The sequence below is a fragment of the Colossoma macropomum genome, unplaced genomic scaffold, assembly GCF_904425465.1.
Source record: "Colossoma macropomum unplaced genomic scaffold, Colossoma_macropomum, whole genome shotgun sequence".
In the NCBI taxonomy this organism is placed as follows: domain Eukaryota; kingdom Metazoa; phylum Chordata; class Actinopteri; order Characiformes; family Serrasalmidae; genus Colossoma; species Colossoma macropomum.
The window spans coordinates 14264113-14290431 of record NW_023494810.1 but is presented as its reverse complement, the minus strand read 5'-3'; the positions used below and the strand labels follow the sequence as shown (position 1 = coordinate 14290431).

The following is a 26319-nucleotide window of genomic DNA, read 5'->3' as shown; positions in this document are numbered from 1 at the left end:
CCATTCAGCCTACAGCAGTTTAGCCCCACCCAGTCACACTGAAGTTATGAGGACGGCTTCAGCCAAGACTGCTTTTTGAGTCATAACACAGGGCAGCCAATCAGAACAGAGCTCATTTACATTATTAGTCTTAAAACTAACGCAGAGAGATCAGAAAATGGTCACTATGACTGTTTTTGGTACATAAAACCACTTAAGCATTAACAGGGGACCTCAGTGGTTAAACATAAACTACATATTAGAAAAATGTATGATATCAGCCCTTTAACATATAGCAGTTTTCAGGTGCGCACAGCTTTCCCCAAATTTCTACCCTCAACAGAAACCTGGCATTCACTCAGTGAGAAATGACGAAAGAGAGGCACAGGGGACCGAGCGAGTCTGGACTGGATCCTGACGCTGCCCGTCACTTGCCAGGAATGCAGCGAGGCTCATGAAAATGTCTCTTTGTGATAATATCACAGCGCGACAGGAAAAAAAAGGATGTCCTGTCCTTCTCTGCTCTACCCACAGCAGCCAGCCGCTCAGCATGTTTGCTTTGCGGTCATGTGGGCGCTTTAATAACAGCACAGCAGATAGGAAGGTTCTGCCTGTGTCCCTTTAACACCCAACCCAACGTTTCTGCAGCCTGCGAAAGGACGATCCGCCTTTTGAAAAGGGAGAAATAAACACATCTTGGATTCCTTTTTTCCATTCCTGAAGGGAATACTTTAGAGAAGAATCAAATTTACAGCTTTCCCCTCTTGACCCAAATGTAGTCAATCAGCCAAGTCTGAGAGTTAGCTTATTTAGTTTAATTGGAGCTGTGAGGCTAATGTGCTGTTTAACCCTCTGGGGCCCATGAACTCACCCATGCATCAAATTCCAGGTTTTATATATCTATGTCTGTATCTTTGTGATAATCCAGCACAGAAATACAGTTCAAACTTTTCCTCAATCTGTAGAGTCGCCCTTTCCATTCGATCTTATCACGAGATCGTACGTGACTCACATATGGAGTTATGAGTCTATGAAGACGGGCTGAGATACACGTCATCTGCCTCTCACCGTGTGGAACTGTTGGATTCGTGTGTCCATCTACATTCTGTGTGAAACTGACCAAGGAAGGACACTCAGGAAGGACTGACCCATCACGCCGGAAACCCTTCATTCTTCATGTAGTCCACATCTGAGACACATGTGAAATGGCGTGCAGAGAGTTTACAGCTGCTGAAGTTGCTGCAGCGGTTACAATAACGGCTGCAAACTGTACCAGTAATGGACAAGTGGAAATGGTGGACAGCTTTTGCCTACTCGGGTCAATTAATAACAACAGAGGATCAAGAGATATGATTCAGATCGACACTGCTGAACAAGGACGAAGGAGCTTGGAAAGATCTTCAAATACTACATTTTCTCTCTACAAAGAAAAATCGGACTTGTCAAGGCTGTGGTTTTCTCTGTGGTTCATCATGGATGTGAAAGCTGGACAGGGAGCCAGAGAGGAAAAATATTGATGGCTTTGAACTTTGGTGTTGGTGAAGACTTTTGAGAGAAATTTGGATGGTAAAGAAGACAAATGGATCCTTGCACAAATCAAGCCTCAGCTCTCACTCCAAGCCCAGAGACCCAAACTGAAGGTCTTATTTTGGACACATTCTGAGAAGATCTGATTCTCTGGAAAAGACTGTGCTTGAAGATGAAAGAGCATGACTAGCAACAAGATGGATGGAGACAATCAGTGGAATCATGAACCAGCCATTCAGAAGCCTGGAGACCCAAACAGAAGACGGGATCCTCTGGAGGAACACCATCCATATGGTCGCCAGGAGTTGGAAATGACTTGACGGCACTTAATAATAATAATAAATGTACTTTAGTCCATGTTTAGAGATAACAATGTGTCCTACAGTGTCAGAAACCACATAATAATCTATTAGAGAGTTTAATGATTTAGGCATGCGTTAGCATCATGCTAATCGGCACCTGTTAGCTTCTGTTACTTGTTAGCTACTTTAGCCTCAGTGCTAAAACTATACATGTCTTTGCTGATAAACTGCGTTGTGTCTTGGGCGGGACACTGTGCCTTATGTGAACATTTAGACGGGCTAATCAGTATTAGCTGCCCACTTAGCACTTGCACTGAAATCCTCACCAGGAATTTTCTTAGAGGTTATTTCCACTGTGTTTTTGATTTGTTTGGTATGTGTCTCATTGTCAAATCCAGTTTTTCTGGTTTACAGACCTTTTAAAACATGCATCATGTTAAATGTGCACCTCTAAAAAGAACAGTGATAATGTTTATAGTTGCTAATGTACTTGAAGATGCATATTGTACACTAAAATACTATAAAAGTCTTTTTAAATGTGAGAGAAAAAAACATAATAGCTGTTCTGTACATGCTTAAAAAATAGTGGTTCTTCAAGGGGTCCTTACTATAGACACTGGTTGTATGTAGAACCACAAACACTCATTTGCATGCTTAAATGGTTCTTTGTGTGAAATGGTTCTTCAGATTAATAGGGGAATGTGTTGGATATGGTTCTATATAGCACGGAAAAGGGTTCTTCTATTGTATACAAGCTTTACATCTTTACAATTGAGCCCTTTTTGGTGCTACAGAACCATATACAGCACTTTCTCCATCAGTCTGAAGAATCATTTTACCATGCAAACGGCCCTCTAATCACGCAAAGGGTTCTTTGAGTGTTTATGCTTCTATATAGAACCATTTTCTGTACTAAATAACTCTCGAAGAACCATATATTTTAAGAGTGTACAGTAACCCATTGTCGCCTAAATCTGTTAGAGAACATACATTCTCCAGGGGTTCTCTGTATGGCTACACTCTTAAAAAAGATGGTTCTTCAAGAGTTCTTAGTAAGGAAAATGGTTCTGTATAGAACTATGAATACTCAAAAAACTCTTTGCATGATTAAATGATTCTTTGCATCATTAAATGATTCTTCAGATTGGTGGAGAATGTGCCGTAGATGGTTGTATATAGAACCTTTTTGAAAAGGGTTCTACATAGCACAAAAAGGGTTCTTCTACTGTTACAATAGATGAAAGGTTTTTAGTACTATATAGGTTCTACAACACAGTTTCCGTCAAATTGAAGAACTCTTTCACGATGCAAAGAACCCTTTAATCATGAAAAAGGGTTCTTTGAGTGTTCAAGGTTCCATGTAGAACCATTTTCTTTACTAAAGAACCCTTGAAGAACCATCATTTTAAACTGTGTATCACAAAGCACACGAGTTTCGAAGCTGAATCTCCCTTCTAGAGCTGAATATCTGCGTATCGGAGTATCTGTGTCTCATCACCTCGTCTGTCCTGAGCCTGTGTGTCTGCCAATCGCTGTGTCAGTCTGTCTTTTGGAGTTTTGGTCTGGAATTTTCCCAGATAGTGACTCACTGCGTCTGTTCGTTCTCTCTGCTGCAAGTCACTTTCAGACATGTGAATTTACTCCCATCCGTGTGTCTTTAGCCCTGTTCAGATAGGATTAGTTTCACATGAGGAGGTGGGTAATGTAATTATTACCATTTCTCAGTGATATCATTCCCGTCTGAAAGTGCCATGTCAGTCATTTTTACTGGCTGCTCTTTCACTTCAGGAAACATTCTGGCATGTTTTACCTTCTACAAAACACACACACACACACACACACACACACACACACACACACACACACATCATCTAAACCGCTTATCCTTCTGGGTCGCAGTGGGGGGGTCTGGAGCCTTCCATAAAACTAGCAGTAGAAATAAAGCAGGTTATATTAATCCTGTGCGAATCAGCATCTATCATATTCTGTGGAAAAGCAGTTCACTAAGTATGGAGGCTCTAAGAAGTGCTTACTTGTGTTCTCTGGGGCTAAAATCAAGCTTTTATGTAATGTTACTGCTCTACCTCACATGTACATGTACAAAAAGTTATTTTATGCTGTGAAGTTGACTGTTGACTGTGAAATCCCAGCTAATGACACTGCGTTCAGTTGAGACAGCAAGGTGAATGGATAGCATTAAAGCATTAAAGATTAATAATCATTTTTTTACATGGCCATTTTCCAGCTGGAGGTTGGGCATAAAGCCCCCCCAGCATCGGGCTGTGGAGCAGTGGAACTGTGTTCTCTGGAGTGATAGAGCTCCAGCCAATACCTTTGGGATGAGCTGGAGTGATCCAGAACTGACCATCAAACATCAGCACCTGACCTCGCTAATGCTCAATCAAATCCTCACAGAAGTGTTCCAACATCTAGTGTACAGCCTTCCCAGAAGAGTAGAGGCTGTTACTGCAGCGCAATCTCACTATTAATACCTCTAATTTCAGTAGAAACGCTACAAACATTTGGACATACAGTGCGTATCTGGTCTCCTGGTTATCGGTCAGGTTAGCGGTGGATGTGGAGACGTTAAGTGGAGGTTTCCCTCAAGAACATCCAGAAAATCTTTGGAATGTAATTGGGGTTGAGGGTCTTAAAGGGATTTCCCCACAGAATGAGAGAGAGAGAGGAGGGGGGGAAGCATACAAAGCATACAAAGAAGTGTTTAATTGAACTCGCTTGCCTTAAGGCTCTGCCGTGACGTCGTAATCCTCTCTATCCACTCTTAATTAAGACCAGAGGAGCCGGTCAGATGCTCTGAGTTCTGGTTTCTATGCACTCTCAGGGAGGGAGCACCTCAGCTTGGGAACTGTAGTTGCATTTTGGAGACTTTAAACAGGAAGCGCTTTCCCGCTCCTCCCTGCTTAGGGAGAATCGTGTAAACTGCGATCATTTTCAGAAAGAGGAAATGTGAAGAACAAGGCCAGAACGAGCATCTTCTGCCTGACTGTAAAATTAGATTTTGCTTGGTCAGATGTTCTTTTTCATTTTCATAAAGTTCTAAAATAGCCGCTGTGCTCTCCGTGTCTTGCTCTTTTTCAGTCTGTTCAAAGTTAAAAGCTGTGAGTCTAGTCAGTTCTTAGTTTTAACGAGAACTGATTGATGACAAAGCAGTATTTTAAATCACTCATATAGCTCTAATGAAATGCACTGCTTTTAAATTATCTTTTATATTAAGTCTTTTTTAAGACTTCCAAAAAAAGAATTTTAGATGTTTTGAAATGTGTGGTTAATGTGTGGTTTAAAAAAATATCATCTTTATTGTTCTGCCTTTTCAGAAAACTCTGATGACTCGTTTAATTGTCCGAATAATTGATAGATGACTCAGTTGCTAAGGTAATAGATAGTTACAGCTATACAGAGCAGCATTAACCACCTTCACTCTTAGAATCTGAGTGTGACGGATCCTAAAGAACTGAGTGGGTGTTCACTCTCCACTGTGCAGCGTAATCAGTAATTGTGTTGTGCGTAGCGGCCGGAGTCTGAGGATCCACTCAGCTGGAAAACTGAGGAAAACACTCATTTTGAAATGTCTCATTTACTCGAGAAAACTGCTCCATTGATACAAATATATATGGGGTAATTACAGCAGTTCAGTTCTCCTTAAGCTTTAGCTTAGTGGGTATTGAAGTGGAAATGATCACGTGGAAAGAAGTGGAAGTCAAAAGCCAGTAGGGTTCCTGCTTGTGGCCTTAGATTACTTTTATTGCGACACAAGCTTCCGATTAATGCTGTTCTCGAGCTATTAAAGGGCATTAGAGTGGCTGTTTGATACATGTGTACTTCCTGTGGGTGCTTTATGAAGAAATTTTCTTACTATTTAGGCCGGATGATGCCAGATGTTGATCTAAGACGCCTACAGTAAAACAGTAGCCATGCGTCACACGCTGCACCATTCTAACTCTTGTGATTGTTGGAGATCTGCTGTAGCTTAGTCAACGTTAAAGAACACATTAAGGTTTTGAGTTCATATAAGAGTTTAAATGGGTGTTTTTGTGTATTTTGGAGATGCTGAGTTGAATAATCAAGCATTGAATTTCACAGTTCATGCACAAATGTTTGTCAGCTGTGTAAATAGAGAATATTTTTCCATTATGTGTTGTCATCACAAAGAGAATAGGGGCTCAAGTAGAGCTGTGTAATGACAGTATTTATCATTATGGTGATGAATTACAATCACATCACAGTAGAACACAATATGGTTTTCTGAGCATGTCCTGGATATTGTCAGTACTTAAAAACACTGGCCATGTAGTGCAGGGCAGGGTGTGTAATGTTCAATATAGTTAATTGTATTTGGAGTTTTTGGTAGGTAATTTTTATATGTGCCACTACTTTGTTTTTTTTTCCAACTTATTAGGTATCAAAAATAAATAAACATATATATATATAAAATATAAAATTCTTGCCATATTGCCCACCTCATATATATATTATAACATAAATATATATATAAAATATAAAATTCTTGCCATATTGCCCACCTCAAGGCTCAACTACAGCTACAAACGGACAGAGCTGTTAAAATTGCATTCACAGAATTATTAAAAATGTTTAGATATTGATTCCAATACCTTTTTTAAATTTCATTCATATGCCTTCACTTCAATATGGATTCATGAATGATACCTTCTTTTAGTTAACATACACACATTAAAAAAGAGTTTTTGAAGGGTTCTTTAGTAAAGACAGTGATTCTATATAGAATCATAATCACACAAAGAACTATTTGCAAGCTTAAATGGTTCTGTGCAAAAGTTCTTCAGATTGATGGAGAATATATGTTGAACATGCGTATATGTAAAGCCTAGATATAACACATAAGAGCTCTTTTTGATGCTACATAGAACCCTCTTGATCCGTTATCTTTACTGAAGAACCCTTAAAGAACTATCTTTTTTAAGTATGTAATAATGGGCAGTTTAAGCTACCAGTTGAAAGTCTTCATAAGCAGGAATGGAAATGGGGCTGGAACACACCAGAACCCTGTATTGGGAGTAAAAGTTGACAGTTCTAGCTCATATCTCTAGAAACTGTTTTTATAGGGAAACCAGATACGGTTGTCCTACTCTGTTCTAAAGCGTGTACATAAAAATAAAATGTCTGTTGACCGCACCTCAATTCCAACTTACAGCCCATTCAGCCAATGGGAAGTCACAGTGCTACAGCAGGCTCTGCCCACCCAGCCTCCACGGCATTGTCCAGGATGTGTTTTGAATGTGAAAGTAGCCAGGAAACTCCACAATTTGTAATGAAAGTGTGGTTCACTTTCTCAAACCTTGGCAACATTCATTCAGATATCAGCTTTACTCTATGTGATCTTTTTGGCGATTCATGTTTTTTGTTTAAATATTTTCTGTCAGTGAGCTCAGTTTAAAACGTCTTATTGACCAGGGTATATTTTGGTTTGTCCATCTGAATTTACATGACCAAATCGTAAGGCAAATTATTCAGTAACTGCATGAAATAAATGTAAATTTTTATTTTATTTATTTATTTATTTATTTTAAAAGCTCTCCTCAAATTAACAGAACGTGTTTTATGAACATACACGTATTGCTATATGCTTACAATTTACTGTTGAAAGCCAAAAATCTTAGACGCTCTTTGTATTATTGTATAAAAATAATTTTTACAGAGCCGATCACGGAAGAGACGCCATCTGTTTATAGTTTATAGCCCAGATTTGTGGAAAAATGGGTGAACTTTCAGTAGACAAAAAAAATTGTGAGTTCAGCTTCTTCTATTATAAGGGTTTAAAATTACATTACCCATCTATTTGACTGGAAAGAAGACAGTTACAGCTCTCATATGACACCCACCTTTTGAATGTAGCTTATGAAATATGAAAGTTATGACGAATATGACGAAGTGCATTTTGGAACAACCGGTGGTCTCAAGGAGTTGAAAAGGTTAAAACGTCCAGGATAAACTAGCACATCAGGCAGTACAACTCAGGGGAAAGTAATAACTGATACTGAGCTAACTAGCCTGCTAATGTCAGTCATTCAATACAAGCTAGCCAGGTATATAAATATAAATGCATTCAAGTATATGAACATATGGTATATAAATATAAACTCATCCAAGGTAAAAGTAGCTGGACACTGTAAGTTTTTGACACATGATGAAAGACATAGTTTGGCTTTTCAGTTGCAATAGCCGTAGTTTTGACAAGCGTTTGAAATACCCATGATTAATTAGCATGTTAGTCGGTGCGTCTGGAGTGGAAGGTAATCACTGATAGTATGATATAAACTCGTCTGAGGTAAAAGTAACTTTCGTTGACAGTATAGATCAGATCATAAAATGGCGTAGTTTAGTATTTTACTTGTAGTAGTGGTTGTTTCGACAAGTGTTTGACGTAGGGGTGGGCAATATGATATTTTATCATTATCGTGGTCACTTTTGTTGTCGTGATACACAATATAAACATCTTGTAGGCTGAGTTGAGTGCAGTACAGTACGTGAAATGTTTAATGATATTCTCTGTCTTCATGATTTTTGATAGCAGTTTTTAAATGTGACCTATTCCACATATTGTGATATGCGTTGTGTATTGTGAAAATATCTTTAAGTATTGTGACAAACAAATTTTCATATATTCATAGCGCTGCAGAAAATTATATCTTGGCAAGTGAAATGATCTTATATCTACACTTTTAAAAATGATGGTTCTTCAAGGGCTCTTTAGTAAAGAAATTGGTTCTTTATAGAACTATGAACACTGAAAGAACCCTTACTTGGTTATTTGCATTGTTAAAGTGTTCTTTAGATTGATGGAGGAATGCCAAATACCAAACCTGTAACAATAGAAGAACCTTTTTTTGGTGCTATATAGAACTCATTTCTGAAAAATGTTATATGGAACCATATAAAACACATTCTCCATCAATCTGAAGAAAACATTTGACCATTCAAAGAACCAGTTAATCATGCAAAGAGTTCATTTAGTGTTCATAGTTCAATAAAGAACCAATTTATTTACTAAAGAACCCTTGAACAACCATCTTTTTAAGATGGTGTAATGGATATACCTAATATTTCTCATTTCAAGATTTTTGTAACGTTATTATAAGACTATTTAACATATTTCTAGGCCTTATTTACTTGTTTTAGGTGATTTTAGTCAAATTATCTCACAATAGTGGCGGATAATTTTGCTTGTTGTAAGAAATATGCTTTAAACAAGACTTGTCTACCAGTTCAGTGGAATCAATTGACTTATTAAATGAAAGTTGTAAAAAAATTCTAGAAGTAAGTTAAAGAGTTATAATAAGTTATAATAAGCTTAAAACGATCTCAACATGAGAAATATGAGACATATAGACTAGATTTAAGATCATTTCACTTGCCAAGATAGCATTTTTTGCAGCGCACCCCTAATTTGACGTGCTATTCTTTTGGACGGACTCATAATTAGCAGGATTGGGCCTGTTCTCCGCAGGGTCCCTGTACCCCGACACTTGCTGGGTAGTCTCTAAACAAGAGGGGTGTGATCCCTGACCCCGTCTGCCCTGAACAAATTAGCCTATTGTCCACCTGAAGCCTGATCTCCGCCGCCGGCTCTAATTGGATATTTCATCCTTAACTGAACCCCTTCAAGAGCGATAAAAAGGGAAGTAGGAGAGATCCCCATAGCAACACAAAGGAAGGAGGGTTATTATGAGGCACGGACTAAAGCTCGCCGTGCGGAGAAGGAATATTTAATCTGTTGCTCTTTGTCTGGTGTTTTCGTGCAACGTTTTGGCGCTAATGTCTATATTTCAGAGGAGAAAGTAATGTTAATAGTGCCTTAGGGTGAGAGAAATGCAGCTGTAAGTTTATTCTAATGACTTTTCTCTTCCTCCTACACACATTGATTCAGGAGGCTGGGGCGAGAGAGGAGCAGACAGAAGAAGAGAGAGAGAGAAGTTTAATAACTGTTCTTTGTAGGAGTCTCTCTGGTGGTTTAGTTTTGCTTCAGTGTTTCTGATAAAGTCTGTTGATGTTGAAAAAATATGTTTTTAAAAGAAAACAAGATAATTTAATCACCATCAGGTTCCTTAGAGTGTTCAAAAACAAGAACAGATCCAAACAGGAACCAATTAAACCTAAGGTTTTAGTTCTAGTTAATTTTCCACCGGCTGGAGCCGCCATAATAGCAAACGATCAACAATTTAAATGTCTTTTTGTTCATTTTGTGCCACTGTAGTAGTGCAGCGCTGTAGCGGCTAACTTGATTAGCTGCCTTACTCACTAATCAAAGTACGCGTCACTTATTGTCTGCACTAGTTTGTAAAACTATATAAACTGCTATACTGTACTGTTCTATGCACACACAACAATTTCACATGTAGAGCCAACCAAAGCTTATTTTTTGTCTTTGAACTGACGCACTGATGCTAGTTAGCTTAGCTTAAAGCCTGAGAGAACCTAAATCCTCTTTTGTAGAAAGTATGACCTGTGAGTAACTTTCTATTGTCCACTAAAAGGATTATAGATTTTTCCGAAAGTCTCCTCTTTCGATGTAAACCGGTCAGCTGTAATCTTAGGTCAGGCGTACGTGCATTTAATCATTCGTTTGTTCTGGCTATGCCAACATTTCCTGGACACATTGAAGTTCTGGCTATGCCAACATTTCCTGGACACATTGAAGAACGTTTTTTAAGATGCCAGCGTATTAAAGCTGATATTTTTTCTCTGTTTAGTTGACAATTTGAACAAAACACTGGTTCTGTGGAGGCTAGCATGAATGCTGATAGCGTTAGCTTCCTCAGTAGCTCACCTTAGTGAACTCTTCACAAAGTAATAATTCTGAAAATATCAGTCAACTGATGAAAATACAATTTTAGTAGTCATTCCAGTGCTCTTATTTGCTCTTATTAGTGATGTAATAGTGGTAACCTGGAAGAGTAAAGTTTGTTAGCTTCAGTTGTTAGCGAAGACAGAGAAGAACACCCTCAAGTACCATTAGGTCTTAAGCAGGTACTAAAAACCATAAAACTGAAATCTTTAGTGCTGGTTTTGGTACTTTGTGCAGAGAAAAAAATGCCCACAGCAGGCGAAGTAAACAAGTTAAATAATTGCATTGACTAATTCTAGTGTTTGTTGTATGTTTTTGATGTATTTTGATATATATAGTTGTACATACTTCTACTGTGTATTATTTTAGAAATATTTGGCAGCATTTTGGAAATGTATTAGGTCATGGAATTTACGCTACAGTATATTAGTTATGTTGAAGGGGAATTCCATCGACTTTCCAAAATTTCTGCATAATCAAGTGTTTGAGATGTACAGAACAGAGTGATTCAGAGTGGTTTGTTGTGAAATGGTTCAGATTACAGTGGTGGTGATAGGAACCAGGGGTCGCCTTGACTACAACACAAATATAGATATTTTATTTACTATTTACTACATGTGTCTTCTGAGTTTTATATGGAATGTTAATGATGATAAAATAGTGGAAAATCTGAAAAAAAAAAGTTTTTTTTTTATTTTTTTATAAGTTTCTTTGGGGGCTATTTTGCCTCACAACACCCTGGATGCATCCCTCCACCATGAATGAATGAAAAACATGTTTTCTGTTTTAGGCTTATCTGAAAACTCATAACAGTTGTCACAGTGGTGGCAGTGTATTCAGAACCATTTCGTGTGCTAACTCTCTGTGAGGGAGCTTTAAGAGGTGTTTCTGTAGAACAGAGCATTTCACACCAAACCACTCTGAATCTGAATTTTTTTCTTCTCAGCAATTACAAACATCACATTTCACTCTTGATTGCATACTTTCCATATTTCTTTCTACCAAATGTTGTGCAATTGCACTGTAATGCACATGAATGTTTTGGTAACAGTACCACTGAATTTACTGCCCACATGTTCGACATGCTGTGATATCAGCAGAAAGGCCAATATTGTGATAACGATCACAGATTGTAGACACCTGCCCCTCCAGCGTTTCTTCTGAAATGAAGGGTATTAATAGTGAGTTTGTGCTGCAGTAACAGCCTCTACTCTTCTGGGAAGGCCTTGCACTAGATCTTAGAACATTGCTGTGAGGATTTGATTGAGCATTATTGAGGTCAGGTACTGATGTTGGATGGTCAGTTCTGGATCACTCCAGCTCATACCACACATATTGGCTGGAGCTCCATCACTCCAGAGAACACAGTTCCACTGCTTCACAGCCCGATGCTGGGGGCTTTATACCCCTTTAACCAACGCTTGGCATTGGACATGGTGACCTTAGGCTCATGCAAGAGCACCCCATTCTATTGGTCAGTGCTTTTCTGTGGAGATTACAAGCTGTGTGAGCAATTAGTGACCCTAAAGTAGCTGAATGCACTCAGTAGAAGGGATGTCTGGATACTTCTGGACTGTTTTATAGTCTAAGGCTGTAAATCCTGTAGAACAGTGTTCTGGATGGTACTTTTACAGCGGGCACAACCTCAGCCTTGTCTTTGTATGGTGGGCAAAGGTCTTTTATGCTTAAGTGATATTGTGTTTAATAGCCTAGTATATACTAGTTTTATCTAATATTGCTCATTGAATGTTTGTACTGGTCTATCATGAACAGATACTAGATGTTTTCAGACATAATCATTGGACATAAGGTTTTTATGAGTCAACATTATATGCCTGCGTTGTTCGTCAGGTATTTTTAAGGCAGCTATAGCTAATGAGGCTAATTTAATCACTGTTTTCTAGCTAATGCTAAAGTTTGTCCTCTAGGCTCAATGGTCTAAGGCCCATGGCATAATCCTAGCCTGCGAAATTATTTTCGTTGTCTATTGATATTAACCAATTTCACAATGCGCTGCACTACAATCCCCAGCATGCACTGCAACATAATGTGTGTAATGTGATGTAATGTAGCCTATTGTAATGTGAACAATGCTATTTTAATCATTTATTTATTTTATTTTTAATATTTGAAGTATTCATTATGTAATATTTCAAGGTTCACCATAACTGTCTTTATTTTGATGTTGGTGATGTTGGTTTTGGCATATTTTGAATAAACAATGTCCAGCTCAAGTTATGGCAAAATGTTATTTAACAATCAAATAACAACACAGACGTTCTCTGGATCACAGATTTGTAGAGGTTTTTTACTATGGCCCTTTTAGTGGTGGACACCCCTGCTCTATGTTATCATAAGTAGAGGTCTGCAAAACCTCGTCATGGCAAAATTTTGGGTTCTGTTATATTTTTGATTTACAACATCAAATGAATTTTTATAAAATTTAAAAATGTAAGTAATATTAATCATATTTGACGAGTTTCTGCAGGCATAGTAGGCACGTATCCCAGGTGCCAAAATGCCTGCATGCACAGTTTACTGTAGTAAAAAAACTGTAACATATAGCTAATACATACATTTTGCACATATTTTAAACATACTTTTGTGATGGAGAAGTTTTCTATGAGGCAGTTCAGGTTTTTGTGTTGTTTATATATCACTTAGGATGTTTCATATAATGACTATTTTGCACGCGCTATTTTGAAATCGTTTGTTTTTAATCAAAACAAACTTTATATTTATTTGAACCAAACCCATCTGTGTAATGTAATTAGAGCTCTGTGGAGTCATTTTACTGTAAAGCACAACAGTTTTGCTCATGTTTAAGATTATGAACGAGGCTATAGTGGAGAGTAGATGCATGTAAACACATTTCACATTTCTTTTTAAATTTAAAATGATGTTTGCTCACCTTTTAAAAAGATTACTGACATTTTGATTACTACCAGAAGATTAATGACATATTGTTGTAGTTATCAGTGCATCATTAGAAATTAATGCTGGGAGATATACGCTATATGGCCAAAAATAAGTGGACACCTCTCTCATTTATTGAGTTTAGGTGTTTCAGCCAAACCTGAGGCTAGCAGGGGTAAATCAATCTTGCAGTCTCGGTAGACAAACACTGACAGTAGAGTGGGTCTGTAACCAAAACCAAATTCCTTGTATGTGTAAGCATACCTGGCCAATAAAGCTTGATTCTGATTCTGATTCTGATTTTAACATTTTCTCAATATCTCGTTTTCTCTGATCACAGCGGTAGTTTTGCTGTTTAAATGTTATTCCTGTCTGCCTTCACCTCCTCTGTCTTCTGATTCCGCTTACCAAACGTAAAATAAGCACCGTTCCCCCAAAGACACCGCATGAAACATGCTGATGAGTGTAGACTTTATTGCCAATCTGATAACCTTCTTAGTGTTTTGTCAACAAGCTAATATGTATTGGTACATGAACCATGCGTAGAATCCCACAAGCCATCTGTTTTTGATATTGGTATCAGATAAAACAAGGTGCTAAGTATCAGTTATTGTTATAGTTATCAGTGCATCAGTAGAAATTAATGCTTGGGGATATACACTATATGGCCAAAAATAAGTGGACACCTCTCTCATTTATTGGGTTTAGGTGTTTCAGCCAAACCTGTCTCAATAGACAAACACTGACGGTAGAATGGGTCATACCGAAGAGCTCAGTGACTTTAAGAGTGGCACTGTCATAGGATGCCTTTGCCACAAGTCAGTTTGTGAAATTTCTGATCTGCTAGATCTGTCCCAGACAACTGTAAGTGCTATCATTGTTAAATGGAAGCATCTAGGAGCAACAGCTCAGCCAAAAGGCGGTAGACCACACAAACTCACAGAGTGGGACCAGCGAGTGCTGAAACGTGTAGCACATAAAACTCGCCAATCCTCTGTTGCATCAATCACTGCAGAGTTCCAGACTGCCTCTGGAAACAACATCAGCACAAGAATTGTGCGTAAGGAGCTTTATGAAAAGGGCCTCAATGGCTGACCTGCTGTACACAGGCTAAGATAACTGTGCGCCATGCCTGAAGTGGTGTAAAGAAACTCATACAGGTGTGATGGTCAGGTGTCCACATACTTTTGTCCATATAGTGTAACATCTATACCGTGTCAGTCATATTTTTAAAGAATGCATTTGATAAACAGTTAACATAAGCATAGCAATATTCCTGTTGTGAATCAGTTCATATTTATTTTTTTTTATTCTGTTCTGTTTAACTTAAATATGTTTTCTGTCTGGTTAACGTTTACAGTGCTGTGTAAGATTCACTTTGGTGTAATTAGGAGAGAGGAAAACAGAAAAAAACAAAACAACCAGAACAAAGTCTTTAAGCATATAGTAGCAGCACAGCATATTAATGCTAACTTATTCACCATCTTAATGCTAACTTATTCACCATCTTAATGCTAACTTATTCACCGTATTAATGCCAACTTATCCACTTTATTAATGCTAATTTTTTCACCATATTAATGCTAACTTATTTACTTAATGCTAACTTTTTCACCGTATTAATGCCAACTAGTAAGGCCTGCCCTTGTGTTAGCGTTAGCTCTGTAGCTCATGTGAAGGCCCAGCCTTCGTGACTGAAGCTCAATGACTAAGGGATTTTCCTTGGTTGAAAAGCTCAAATTACCTCTTGCGGATATTAAAGTTGTAAAATTGGAATTCAAATCCCTTGTTAATTCGGTGTCTTTTGGAAACTAAACCAACATTTTGTCATTAGTCAAAGTTTTGTTGTAGTCCACTGGTGTTACATTACGTAAAAAATGTTGAAGTGTGCTGTTGTTGGCCAGCGGCAAAGTACTTTAAATACCTTTTCAGGGATAATGCGTGATATTAAAGTATGAGTATCAGTGTGATTCGTATCCTGATCAAAGCAGTGCTGCATGGAGAATGTCGGTGGTGGTGGTTGGGTGGGGGGGCGGGGGGCGGGGTGAAGCTTTCAAAGAGTGCTTTGTTGCTTATGGCTGCGTATCCCCTCATTTCCTCTTGTGCGATGATTCATGCCGCCGCAAATGATCCTTGGACGCAAAGTTTCTGTACATTTCACTGAGGTTTCTCCATTATGTGTGTCTGAAGGTTGCACAATGTTATTATTAGAAAGCAGAGACAATGGGCTGAACCAATGAAGAGAGGAAACGGGTGAGGAGGGGCTGAGGCCAAAGGCTTTGGGAGGTATTATCGCTAGTGAGGCCGTGGGTTTATGCCGTGTGGGTGTTTTGGCTCCTTTCTTGCATTAAGCAGTGTACGTTGGGTTGAGGACACTGAGGCCAAGGACGCAGTTAAAACTGCGTGCCAGTGTTCACTGCTCACAGTCCAGAGTGAATACAGCCCGCTCATTCAGCTCCATTATACGGAAAGAATATACTTCACACATCAGTCACATTTATGACAGCATCTGTGTGAGTACAGTGAGCGCATAGTTGTGCACAAAACTGTGCATAAATTTTATATAATTTGATAAAATGTGGCAGTAACTATTTATTCCAAACTTGGAATAAATACAAAGAAACAAACAAACTATCACTGAGCACCAGCTGTAGGTGCCACTGCGATTAAAGCCATAAAATTACTTGCATCTTAAAATATTCAATTGAATCTGATATTATTACAATGTTCTCCCCTAATAACATGATTTTTCAATGCAGTTGTGGCACTTGCTTTAACATGTAATTAACGTGACAAACATACAAACTATGTTTATGATTAATGATACTTCTGAAAGGAATATACTTCACACTTCTATTTTTGTTACTCTGGTTAAACCAGTCAATAATAAGCGCTTACTGATGTGAACGACATGCTGAATGCGTGTGCAGTGCATCCAACAATAAAGGCAGAAAGGAGCTTCTTTTACACAGTGATAGGAAACACAGCAGCTTGGATGATTGATGTATCATTGCTTTTATTAATTTAGTGAAGCTCAGGGTTTTGGAAGGATAGTTGATAATTGATCATGATGATGCTATAAATGATATTGATGAAGATGATAAATGCTCAAATGTTTTCATTTGTACATCTGTATCATACAATTGTTTTCTTTGGACGATAATTAAGACGCTGAAAGTTTTCTACAAGAGTGTGTGGTATGTTCAGCAGTAGCCCAATAGCAATTATGTTTTCTGTTTGTGTTCTCTTTGCAGCAGTCCTATGTATCCTCCAGCCACCAGATGGCACCCCCCAGTCCCAACACCAACAGTAGCAGCGCTAGCAGTGCAGGGGGAGGGGAACAGCTGAGCAAAACTAATCTCTACATTCGGGGCCTCCATCCAGGGACCACCGACCAGGACCTGGTCAAGCTCTGTCAGCCGTAAGTCAATGTGCTGCTTATTCTGTACAGTTAAATGTTAAGCTGGCTGTGTTGCATCATAGCTTCCACCCAGCGGAGGGAAAAATCGAGGTGTGTAGGCGTACAGAAAAAACGTGAAGATGAAGTTCTGTGAATTTCAGCTCTCAGTTGGGTTTTTGAATTAAAACTGAATTGAATTGGCTGAAATGTAGCTGATCTCAAAGGTACTGTGAGTAAAATGTTTCAGACATTTACAGCCGTCTGCAAGTCCATGTTATTGTTGATTTTCTAAGTGTAACTAAGTGAACAGATCCTCTACAGAGAACACACTTCTGCACACTTTAATGCATAATTACGTTTTTTTTTTTTACTGAGTTTAACATATTTTAAATGAGATCACTGCAATAAATGGTATCTTATCAAGTAAAATTATCTTAAATATAGTCAGTAAATGTAATATTCCTCTTTTTGAGATTGTTGTAAACTTAATTTAGGATGACCTTATTTCTAGACATTTTTACCTGCTTTAAGTGATTTTATTAAGTTTAAGTTTAGTCACTTTAAGTTTAAGTTTAGTCACTTTAAAATGCATATTTTCTCTATATTCTGTGTATATTTTGTGTATATTTAATATATTTCAGTTGGTTTTTCTTGTATTTTTATTTTTACTTATTTACTTTCTGTAGAGTGATTAGCAGAGCCTCACCACAAGCATTTCAATGCATAAATGTCCTGACATGTTGTGCAAGTGACAAATAAACTTAAACTTGAACTCGAAACTTGAGCTCACACAGTGAGAAAATATAAATGCTATGTAGAAAAAAAAGATGCATCGATAATCGTTTTGTAATCGTATCGCAGCCCTCTGAATCGTAATTGAATCGTGAGGTGCCTAGAGATTCCCACCCCTAGTAATTATGTATTAAAATGTGCAGAAGTGTGTTCTCTGTAGAGGATCTGTTCACTTAGTTACACTTAGAAATGCAACAATAACATGGAATTTGATCGGAGGTGCCCAAACTGTGTTGGTGCCCAGACTGTATTTCCAGATTCACTGATCATATTAATACTTGCAGACCTACACACTTGTGCTTCTCGTCACCATAAAATATTGCACTATTCATTATTTGCATCGCTTTCATGAAAAATGTCTTTGTTGTATCTTTAATTTTATGACAACAGTGCAAAAATACTTTTGTATTACTCTGTGCTTAGAAAATGGACTGCAGCTGTTTTCTTACGGCCAGATATGTGACACTTAAATGTTGCTTTATCACTTAAACGTTGCATAATTGCCCCAAAAAGGTTTGTTATGGTCAGCGTGTAGAGTCAAAGTGGAGCTATATTTCATAAGTGCAAGTTATTTTGCCTATGTAATGTGTTGTTGTGCAGTGTGTATTACGGATGCACTGATATGCAGTGAAATGAAGCATTACACTAACACTAACACTTCGCCTTATCTCTCTATCTAAACGAGAATCGGGACACCCTACCCTGTAGGCCATATGGAGGGCTAAGGGCTAAGTGGTAGGTGTAAGGGGTGAAATGGGATTGGGCGACAGTTTAAAAAAATCTGTGCGCTTTGTATTCACGCATTAAGTATTTTGTTGCTGTCGGAACAAAACCTTGTATCTCCAAAATGGTAACTTTACAGGAGAAGGAAAAAACATACTTCACTCTTAATGTAAGTCAATGGAACCAGACTTTTTTCCAAGTAATTCTGGGACATTACATTTGGTCCATTCATCATGAAATTTCAAGACAATGTAAAGGGCAACAGGTATTTTCATATTATGTTAAAAACTGAAAAACAACAAAAATGGAGATACGAGGTTTTGTTCTGACAGCAGTGATATATAAGTGGTTGGGTATTCAGACAAAAGTTGACCTCTTCAATCAAAATTGTGTTCTCAAATGCTCACACTGAAGAAGCCTGTGTAAGTGATATCATTACAGCAATATCTAGCATTGTAATATAAGCGCTAACAGTATAATTGCGATTAATTTCTATAAATGGAGCTCCGTTTTTCTAAACAAGAAGACCAGAATATCCACTTTTTCTAGGTTGAGGCTTAAACGCTGTCAGTCAGTTGAGAGTATTATGTTGATTTTGATTGGTGTAACTCATCTATATCTAGGTTAATACTTTTGACAAAGGGCTACAATTAAAATCGCAGCTCTTGCGATTTAAAAATTGATTTGCTGAATTGCAAAAAATTGATTCGTCTTTCGATGCTGAAAATTCACGATATGACATTGTGTTCATATCGTGCAGCTTTGGCTCATAATCAGCACAAACGAGTGAAATAAAACACGCAGAAACAGAAGAACAGACAAAAGACAGAAACAGAGCTGAGGAGAAACAGAGCAAGACTGGAGAGAAAGCGCGAGGGCGAGCGAGGTGAGGAGCGCAGGAGAGATCGATAGCGAAACAGAGGCAGATACGGGGCCAGAAAGGGGAAGGCCTGCTCCTGTCCTGAGGTAACCTTCACTGCACCGAGAGACGCACTGAAACCACTCGGAACGTTCTCTGTCGTGGCTTTAAATTCACGGCGGTCGTTTGGATCGGGAGATGTTTCGACTTTAAACAGTGTTACCGAGATCATTTGCGTTAGAGCGACAGAACAGCTGTGTTTAATAAGACGTAATGAGTCAGTGTCGTGTTACATGTTATACTGCGCTCCTCAAAACAAAGGTTCCTCAGTGGTACATGGCTTGGACGTGCTGTTCTTGGAAAAGCCTTCAGATTGGCATAGAACCTTTACATGATAACTTTTAAGAAGGTTCTTCACACTCACACAGCTCGTTTACAAAAGCAGTTCTTTAGAAAAATGACTAGTGAAAGGTTGTTTTGGGGAACCAAAAGTGGACATCTCTCCAAATCAGCCTTTTTAGTGTGGAGCACTACTTTCTTAAAAAGAAATGTGCCATAAAGGGCTGAAGCACATTTGCTTTACTTGACATAACCTTTACAAAGTGTAATGGTGCCATCTGTTCTATGGCAGCTTTATGTATAAGATTATAAAAACAAAATGCTCGTATTGCGATTATAAAGAAAATATAATAGAAGAATGTTTGTAATTATCTGACCCATTTAAAGATCAACCTGCATTATTTTATTAAAAATATTTACTTTTACAACCCTGAATACCTCGATTCATTAAACCACCCACAGAAACTTGGGAGCTGTGATTGGTTAAGATGTTCACAACACAGAGAAAATAAATACTGTGATTGGTTAGAGTTCTCATTTGAATATTGCAGCATTTTGGAGTATCATTATTGCAGAGGCCAATACCGTGACGGCAATTAAAATTCCCATATTGTCCTACATTTTTCTTGTATTTTACTTTTTTCCAACATTTGTGTGGTTTTATGTACCAAAAATTGTGACAGCTTTTTTTTGATAATTTTATGACCTTAAAATTCCTTAAAATTAAACTTTTTTAAATTAAAAAATTAAAATTAAGTTTTTCTTACTTCGCCTTTAAGACTTGTATGTGTAAATGAGCTCTGTTCTGATTGGCAGCCTTGTTCAAAAAGCAGTCCTGTGCTGAACCTCTCCTTATAACTTCAGCGTGAGTGGGGGGGGGCTAAACTGCATGGGCTAAATAGGCGGATACATGTATCTGCTTTTTTTATGACATCACAAAAACAGTGAGGCTGTTTGTGCAGCTGCTGTCGAACTGTATGAACTGACGTTTTGAAACTTTGACAGTGTATGGACCCTTTAACTGTACCTGGCATATACTGCCATAGTAAGTAAGTGGCCCATACTTTAACAAATAGGCACAAATTTTTTGTGGATTTAGAGAAATATTTTAAAATTTTGCGCAAATCCAGTGTTTCATTCTCCAGCTCAGGTCGAGAGTTAAGCTCTTTTTAATCTGGGATGGAAATTGTGACGTTTTTTATTATTATTATTACTTTTTTAAGGTTTCTAAGTGACATTTATGGCGGCGATTCTGCTTTTCCACAAACACCCAGCAGACGTATTTAACATATGGAAAATTCAGCCCAACGTCTATTCTTGGCAGCGAGTGTGGCGTATAATCCTTCATACACAAGTCTGGAATGTCAACTGTGAAATATATCGCTCTACAAATAACATACAAACATGCAGTGCGCCAGGCTTTCAGCAGAAGCATGAGCCGTTTCTGAAGAACAGAGTTGTGCATCGGTGTTGATTTCTTTTTACCAGAACAGTAGATGATGCGTCTGATCTAACACATTGTTTTGGTGATATTCTAAAGGAGTTCTGTTGCTCCAAGTTCCTGTTTATTGCGCATTACTCTCTACCCACCCCGATTCTCTGCTTACACCACATCCTCTTTCTTTTTTCATGTGAATTTTTCTGCAGTTGTGAAGTGTTTTCCCATTTTTCCTACCCCACCCATCTTTTCCCCTTTGGGTGGAGGAGTGGGAAGCGTGAGGAGATGGTAATTTCACGCTGATGTAACCCACGTGAAAAGCTCTCTGTTTTGCAGACTCGCTTGGTCTTCGTCTGTCAGGCTGAGAGGGAACTCCTTTCCTCTACGTTCAGAGCATGCGCTGCTTTTACTCGCTGCTTTTAGCTTCTGGACAGCAGAACTACATTCTACAGTGCACACTTAAAAATGATGATTATTCAAGGATTCTTTAGTAAAGAAAATGTTTCTCTATAGAACCATGAACACTCAAAGAACCCTTTGCATGATTGAAGGCCTCTTTGCATCATGAAAGGGTTCTTCAGATTGATGCAGAATGTGCTGTAGAAGGTTCTATATAGAACCTTTTTGAAAATGCTTCTATATAGCACCAAAAAGCTTGACATTGTAACAATAGCAGAACCTCATATAATACATAGAACCACATACAGCACATTCTCCATCAAAGAAGAAGAATGGTTCCTGAAGAACCATTTCACCATGCAAAAAACCATTAAAGCATGCAAATTGTTCTTTGAGTGTTCAAGGGTTCTATATAGAACAATTCTGTCTTTACTAAAGAACCCTTGAAGAACCATTTTTAAGAGTGTACTTCATTTTGATGAAAGTGTTTGCAGCTTATTTTGCAGTGTGTTGGGTCTTGTCAGCCACCATAATGTAGGTCTTTACACCCATTCATGGTGGAGGGATACATGCAGGGCAATATGAGAAAATAGTCCCCAAATAAAACTTATTATTTCAGATTTTCCACTATTTTACCATCATCAACATTCCATATAAAACTCAGAAGACCTGTAGGTTCACTGGTGGTTTTGGATAATATATATAATTTTTTGAAGCCAGAGTATTTATTTTAATTTATTTAATAATATTTATTATTCTGAGAAGTTGGGAAAGAAAAGGACCAGTGGTGTCACATTCATAAAATAATATTGAAAATTATGAATATAATAATTTCTATTCAGTGTTTAACATCCTGCACTGCATTAATCTGATTAAACAGGACTAATGATGCTCACTTAGTAATGAAACATGTAGTTAGTCAGTTTTAGTCAGTATAATTAGAAAAGCATATTGTGATGTAATTCATCACGATAATGATAAATATGGTCATATTGCCCAGCCCTAGTTTTACATAGTTACGTAATGCCTAGTCACAACAAATATTTATCTACTGAACAAAAATATAAATAAAAAGTATAAAAAAAATAATAAAAAGTTTAATAAAAAAAATATATATATATAAAAAAATATATACACACACAAATACATATGTATCGCTGCTGTCGGAGCAAAACCTTGCATTTTTCATTTTTTACATTATTTAAAAATACCTGTTGTCCTTCACATTGTTTGTAAATTTCATGATGAATGGACCAAAAGAAATGACCTAAAACGATGTGGGAAAATGTCTGATTCCATTGACTTACATTAGAAGTAAAGTAAATTTTTTCTTTCTCCTGTAAAGTTACTATTTTGGAGATATGAGGTTTTGATCTGACAGCAATATATATATATATTAATGTATTTGGTAATGCTGAATGTTTTTCTCATCAAGTCTGATGTAAGCAGCTGTTAGTATTTCACTTTATTTGATGTTGCACAATGGCGAATGATGCTTTTGTAATATGATGTTTTGCTGTTTGCTTAAAGGAGAGGTTAGTTAGATTTCTGTGTTTGCGTCACGCCTCGTCAGAGGCACACTGTCATCATGATATCTAACAGCTTTAATCAAACATCACATTTTATCTCAAAATCGTGCAGCCCTTTCACTGACCGTATGTCATAGACACCACAGTACGTGGTCCCCTTTAGAAGCAGGAGCTCTCGGAATGTACCATTGCAGAGTGCGAGGGGAGAAGGAAGAAGAGACGGGGTGAAGTGGAGGTGAGGAAGTCAGGAGGGGGAGCTTCGTTAACTGGAAAGCGAACACCGGGGCATGAAAAGGAGAGGACACCCAAGGTCACTGTGTGCGTCAAAGTTGAATAGTAGCTTCTGAGGGTGACCTCCAGTCACATATACACACACGTTCAGGAGTCTGTCTGGTGGTCTGTTGACCTCGCTGATCACCAGGGATCCGTTCAGACAGCCAGGAACACAGAGAAGTGCAAATAGTCTAATAAGGAAAATAAATAAGTGTGTGAGGTTTTGTCATAGCAGCAGTTATTTTATATATACTTGGTCTATATATCTACACTCTTTGTCCATTACATTGGCTCCACTGACCATATAGGAGCACTCTGTAGTCCTACAGTTACAGACTGTAGTCCATCTGTTTCTCTGCACACTTTGTTACACTGTTCTTCAATGGTCAGGAACCCCACAGGACCCCCACAGAGCGGGTATTATTAGGGTGGCGTGGTGATAGTGTGTTAGTGTGTGTTGCACTGGGGCGAGTGGATCAGACACAGCAGTGCTGCTGGAGTTTTCAAACACTGTGTCCACTCACTGTCCACTCTATTAGATACTCCTACCTTGTCAGTCCACCTTGTAGATGTAAAGTCAGAGACGATAGCTCATCTGCTGCTGCACAGTTTGTGTTGGTCATCCTCTAGTCCTTCACGGGACGCTGCCCACAGGACACTGTTGGCTGGATGTTTTTGCTTCTCAGTCCAGCAGTGACACTGAGGTGTTTAAAAACTCCCACAGCACTGCTGTGTCTGATCCACTCGCCCCAGCACAACATACACTAACACACTATCACCATATCAGTGTCACTGCAGTGCTCAGAATGATCCACCTCAAGGTAGCTTTATTTTAAGCCGAATGGCACATGTAGTAATGGTTCTGTATACCATAAACACTCAAAGAACCCTTTGCATAACTGAAGAGTTCTTTGCATCATGAAATGTTCTTCAGATTTATGGAAAATGTGCTGTAGTTGGTTTATATAGCACCTTTTTGAAAAGGGTTCTATACAGCACTCAAATACTTCTTCTGTTGTTGTGATGTCAAGCATGTAACAATAGAAGAACCCTTTTTAGTGCTATAGAAGCATTTAGGCTTGAAAAGGGTTCTTTGAGTGTCTGTGGTTCGGTGTATATAGAACCACTGCCTTTACTAAAGAACCCTTGAAATACACGCATGTGTCTCTGTGTGTGTGTGTGTATATGTATATATATATATATATTCAGTCGATATAAACCCATATATATATATAGATAGATACATCTATAGATAGATAGATATGTGCATGTGTCTATATGACAGTATATATCTCTCCAGAACTTTCTCCTGGAAAATAAATAATGAAGTAAAAGGTGATCTCTGACTTCAGCACACTACTGTAAGGACACCTTTAATGCCAGTAAAGCTTTTTCCTGCTAAATTACGCCATCAGGTTCATTGTTGTGGCAGCCAAGTGGTCTGTTTGCACTTGTAAACCTGCTGTTAAAACGGTTGTTCTCTCTTAAGGTAGAAAGTTCTGCTCGACTGAATAGTGTGCAGGTAGCGGTGCCAGCAGCGCACACTCCAGGGTGCCAAATGGCCTAAAGACAGACTCACCACATGTCAGCGTGATAGGAAACGAACGGGAGACAGACTGGAATGTCTGTGCGCGCTGCCAAAGCCAGGTCTGCAGGGAGAGGTGCGGAGTGCTGAGCCAGGATCCATCTCTTTGATCGTAAACCTGACTATGTGTTATTAAAGGAATATTCCTGTGGTTTTCAGCTGATCTCTATCTGCTGCGTCTGTAGCGCAGGGCTGATTATCATAGACAGCAAGTTTCATGCATTTCCTTGTATTTAGTGAAGATTAGAAAACCTGCAGTTTGAAACTCGTTTACACTAGAAGCCGAAGGGCCGCTGCTGAATTCTGGCAGTAACTGTTTATGAGGAATGCGTAATTTTATAGAACACTTTCATTACACAATCTGTACGTTTCAAAGATGGTGCTGGCTTTTAAGATGTTTTTTTGTCATTTGTCACCAGCGTAGTAACAGGCTCTGCCCTATCGCTGTGGGCATCAGAAAACCCTAAAGCTTCTTAAATCTATCTATTTATGTATCTATCAATCTATCGATCTATCTCTGTCTGTCTGTTCATCTATCTATCTGTCTTTCTTCCTATCTATCTAGTTTTCTGTCGCTCGATCTCTATCTGTCTATCTATGTGTCTGTCAAGTTGTCTGTTAGTCTATTTACCTCTCCATCTGTCTGTCTATCTGTTTATCTTTTTATCTGTCCATCTATCTGTCTGTCTGTCTGTCCTGGCCAAAACCAAAACCATTTACAATAATACGTACAATACAATACAAAGTAATAGAGAAACAAACTTTTATTACTGTGTTATTATTATTCATTTTCTGCTTTCAAGAAGACAAAACTGAGCTGACATAAAAGCACTGTATATAAAATAAACCTAATAAAATTATTACTGTATGTACAGAATGTGTTACAAAATCAACAACGTCCTCGACAGCAGAGAACAGCTGATCATCCAAGATAATGAGCTCCATTATAGTGAAGGATTCTCTGCTCTGTGTCTGTGGTTTGTGACTGTTTTCATCATTTCATGAACTGAGTGTGCAGACGGCGTTGGTGCTGTCGGGACTAATCTTTCTGCTTCTGCTGCTTCGCTGCGTTCTGCATATTGAGTCATGTTTTCAGGAGCTATCACACCTGCAGGGGAGATGTTCTTGGGTGTCTTGATGCTCCAACGTGAACAGAGGTTGTAAATCTGGTGTCTTATGTTCCTCGTAGAAACCGTGAGATCGTCCACACAGCTGGTATTTTCAGACCGTTTGAGCATGTCTGTGCTGACCAGCGCAGAAAAGAAACAGAGGTCTTAATCACTGTTTCTCGTTTTCATTATCATTATAACAATTCGTCACATTAGATTTTGATGCTTCTTTATAGACTTGTTTAACCTTCTGGGGCTTTTTTGGATTTTGAGGTACAAACAGACTTGAGTGATTATTTCATCTGAT

General features: G+C 38.3%; 1 protein-coding gene across 1 annotated transcript in view; it reads left to right on the top strand.

Annotated features, from left to right (window-relative positions):
- The window catches only part of rbms2a (RNA binding motif, single stranded interacting protein 2a), a 75055-nt gene that overhangs the window by 15044 nt on the left and 33692 nt on the right, over positions 1–26319 (top strand). The window contains exon 2 of the mRNA XM_036560025.1: positions 16821–16987. Within this exon, the coding sequence (XP_036415918.1) occupies positions 16821–16987 (167 nt within the window). The remainder of the gene's footprint in view (positions 1–16820; positions 16988–26319) is intronic.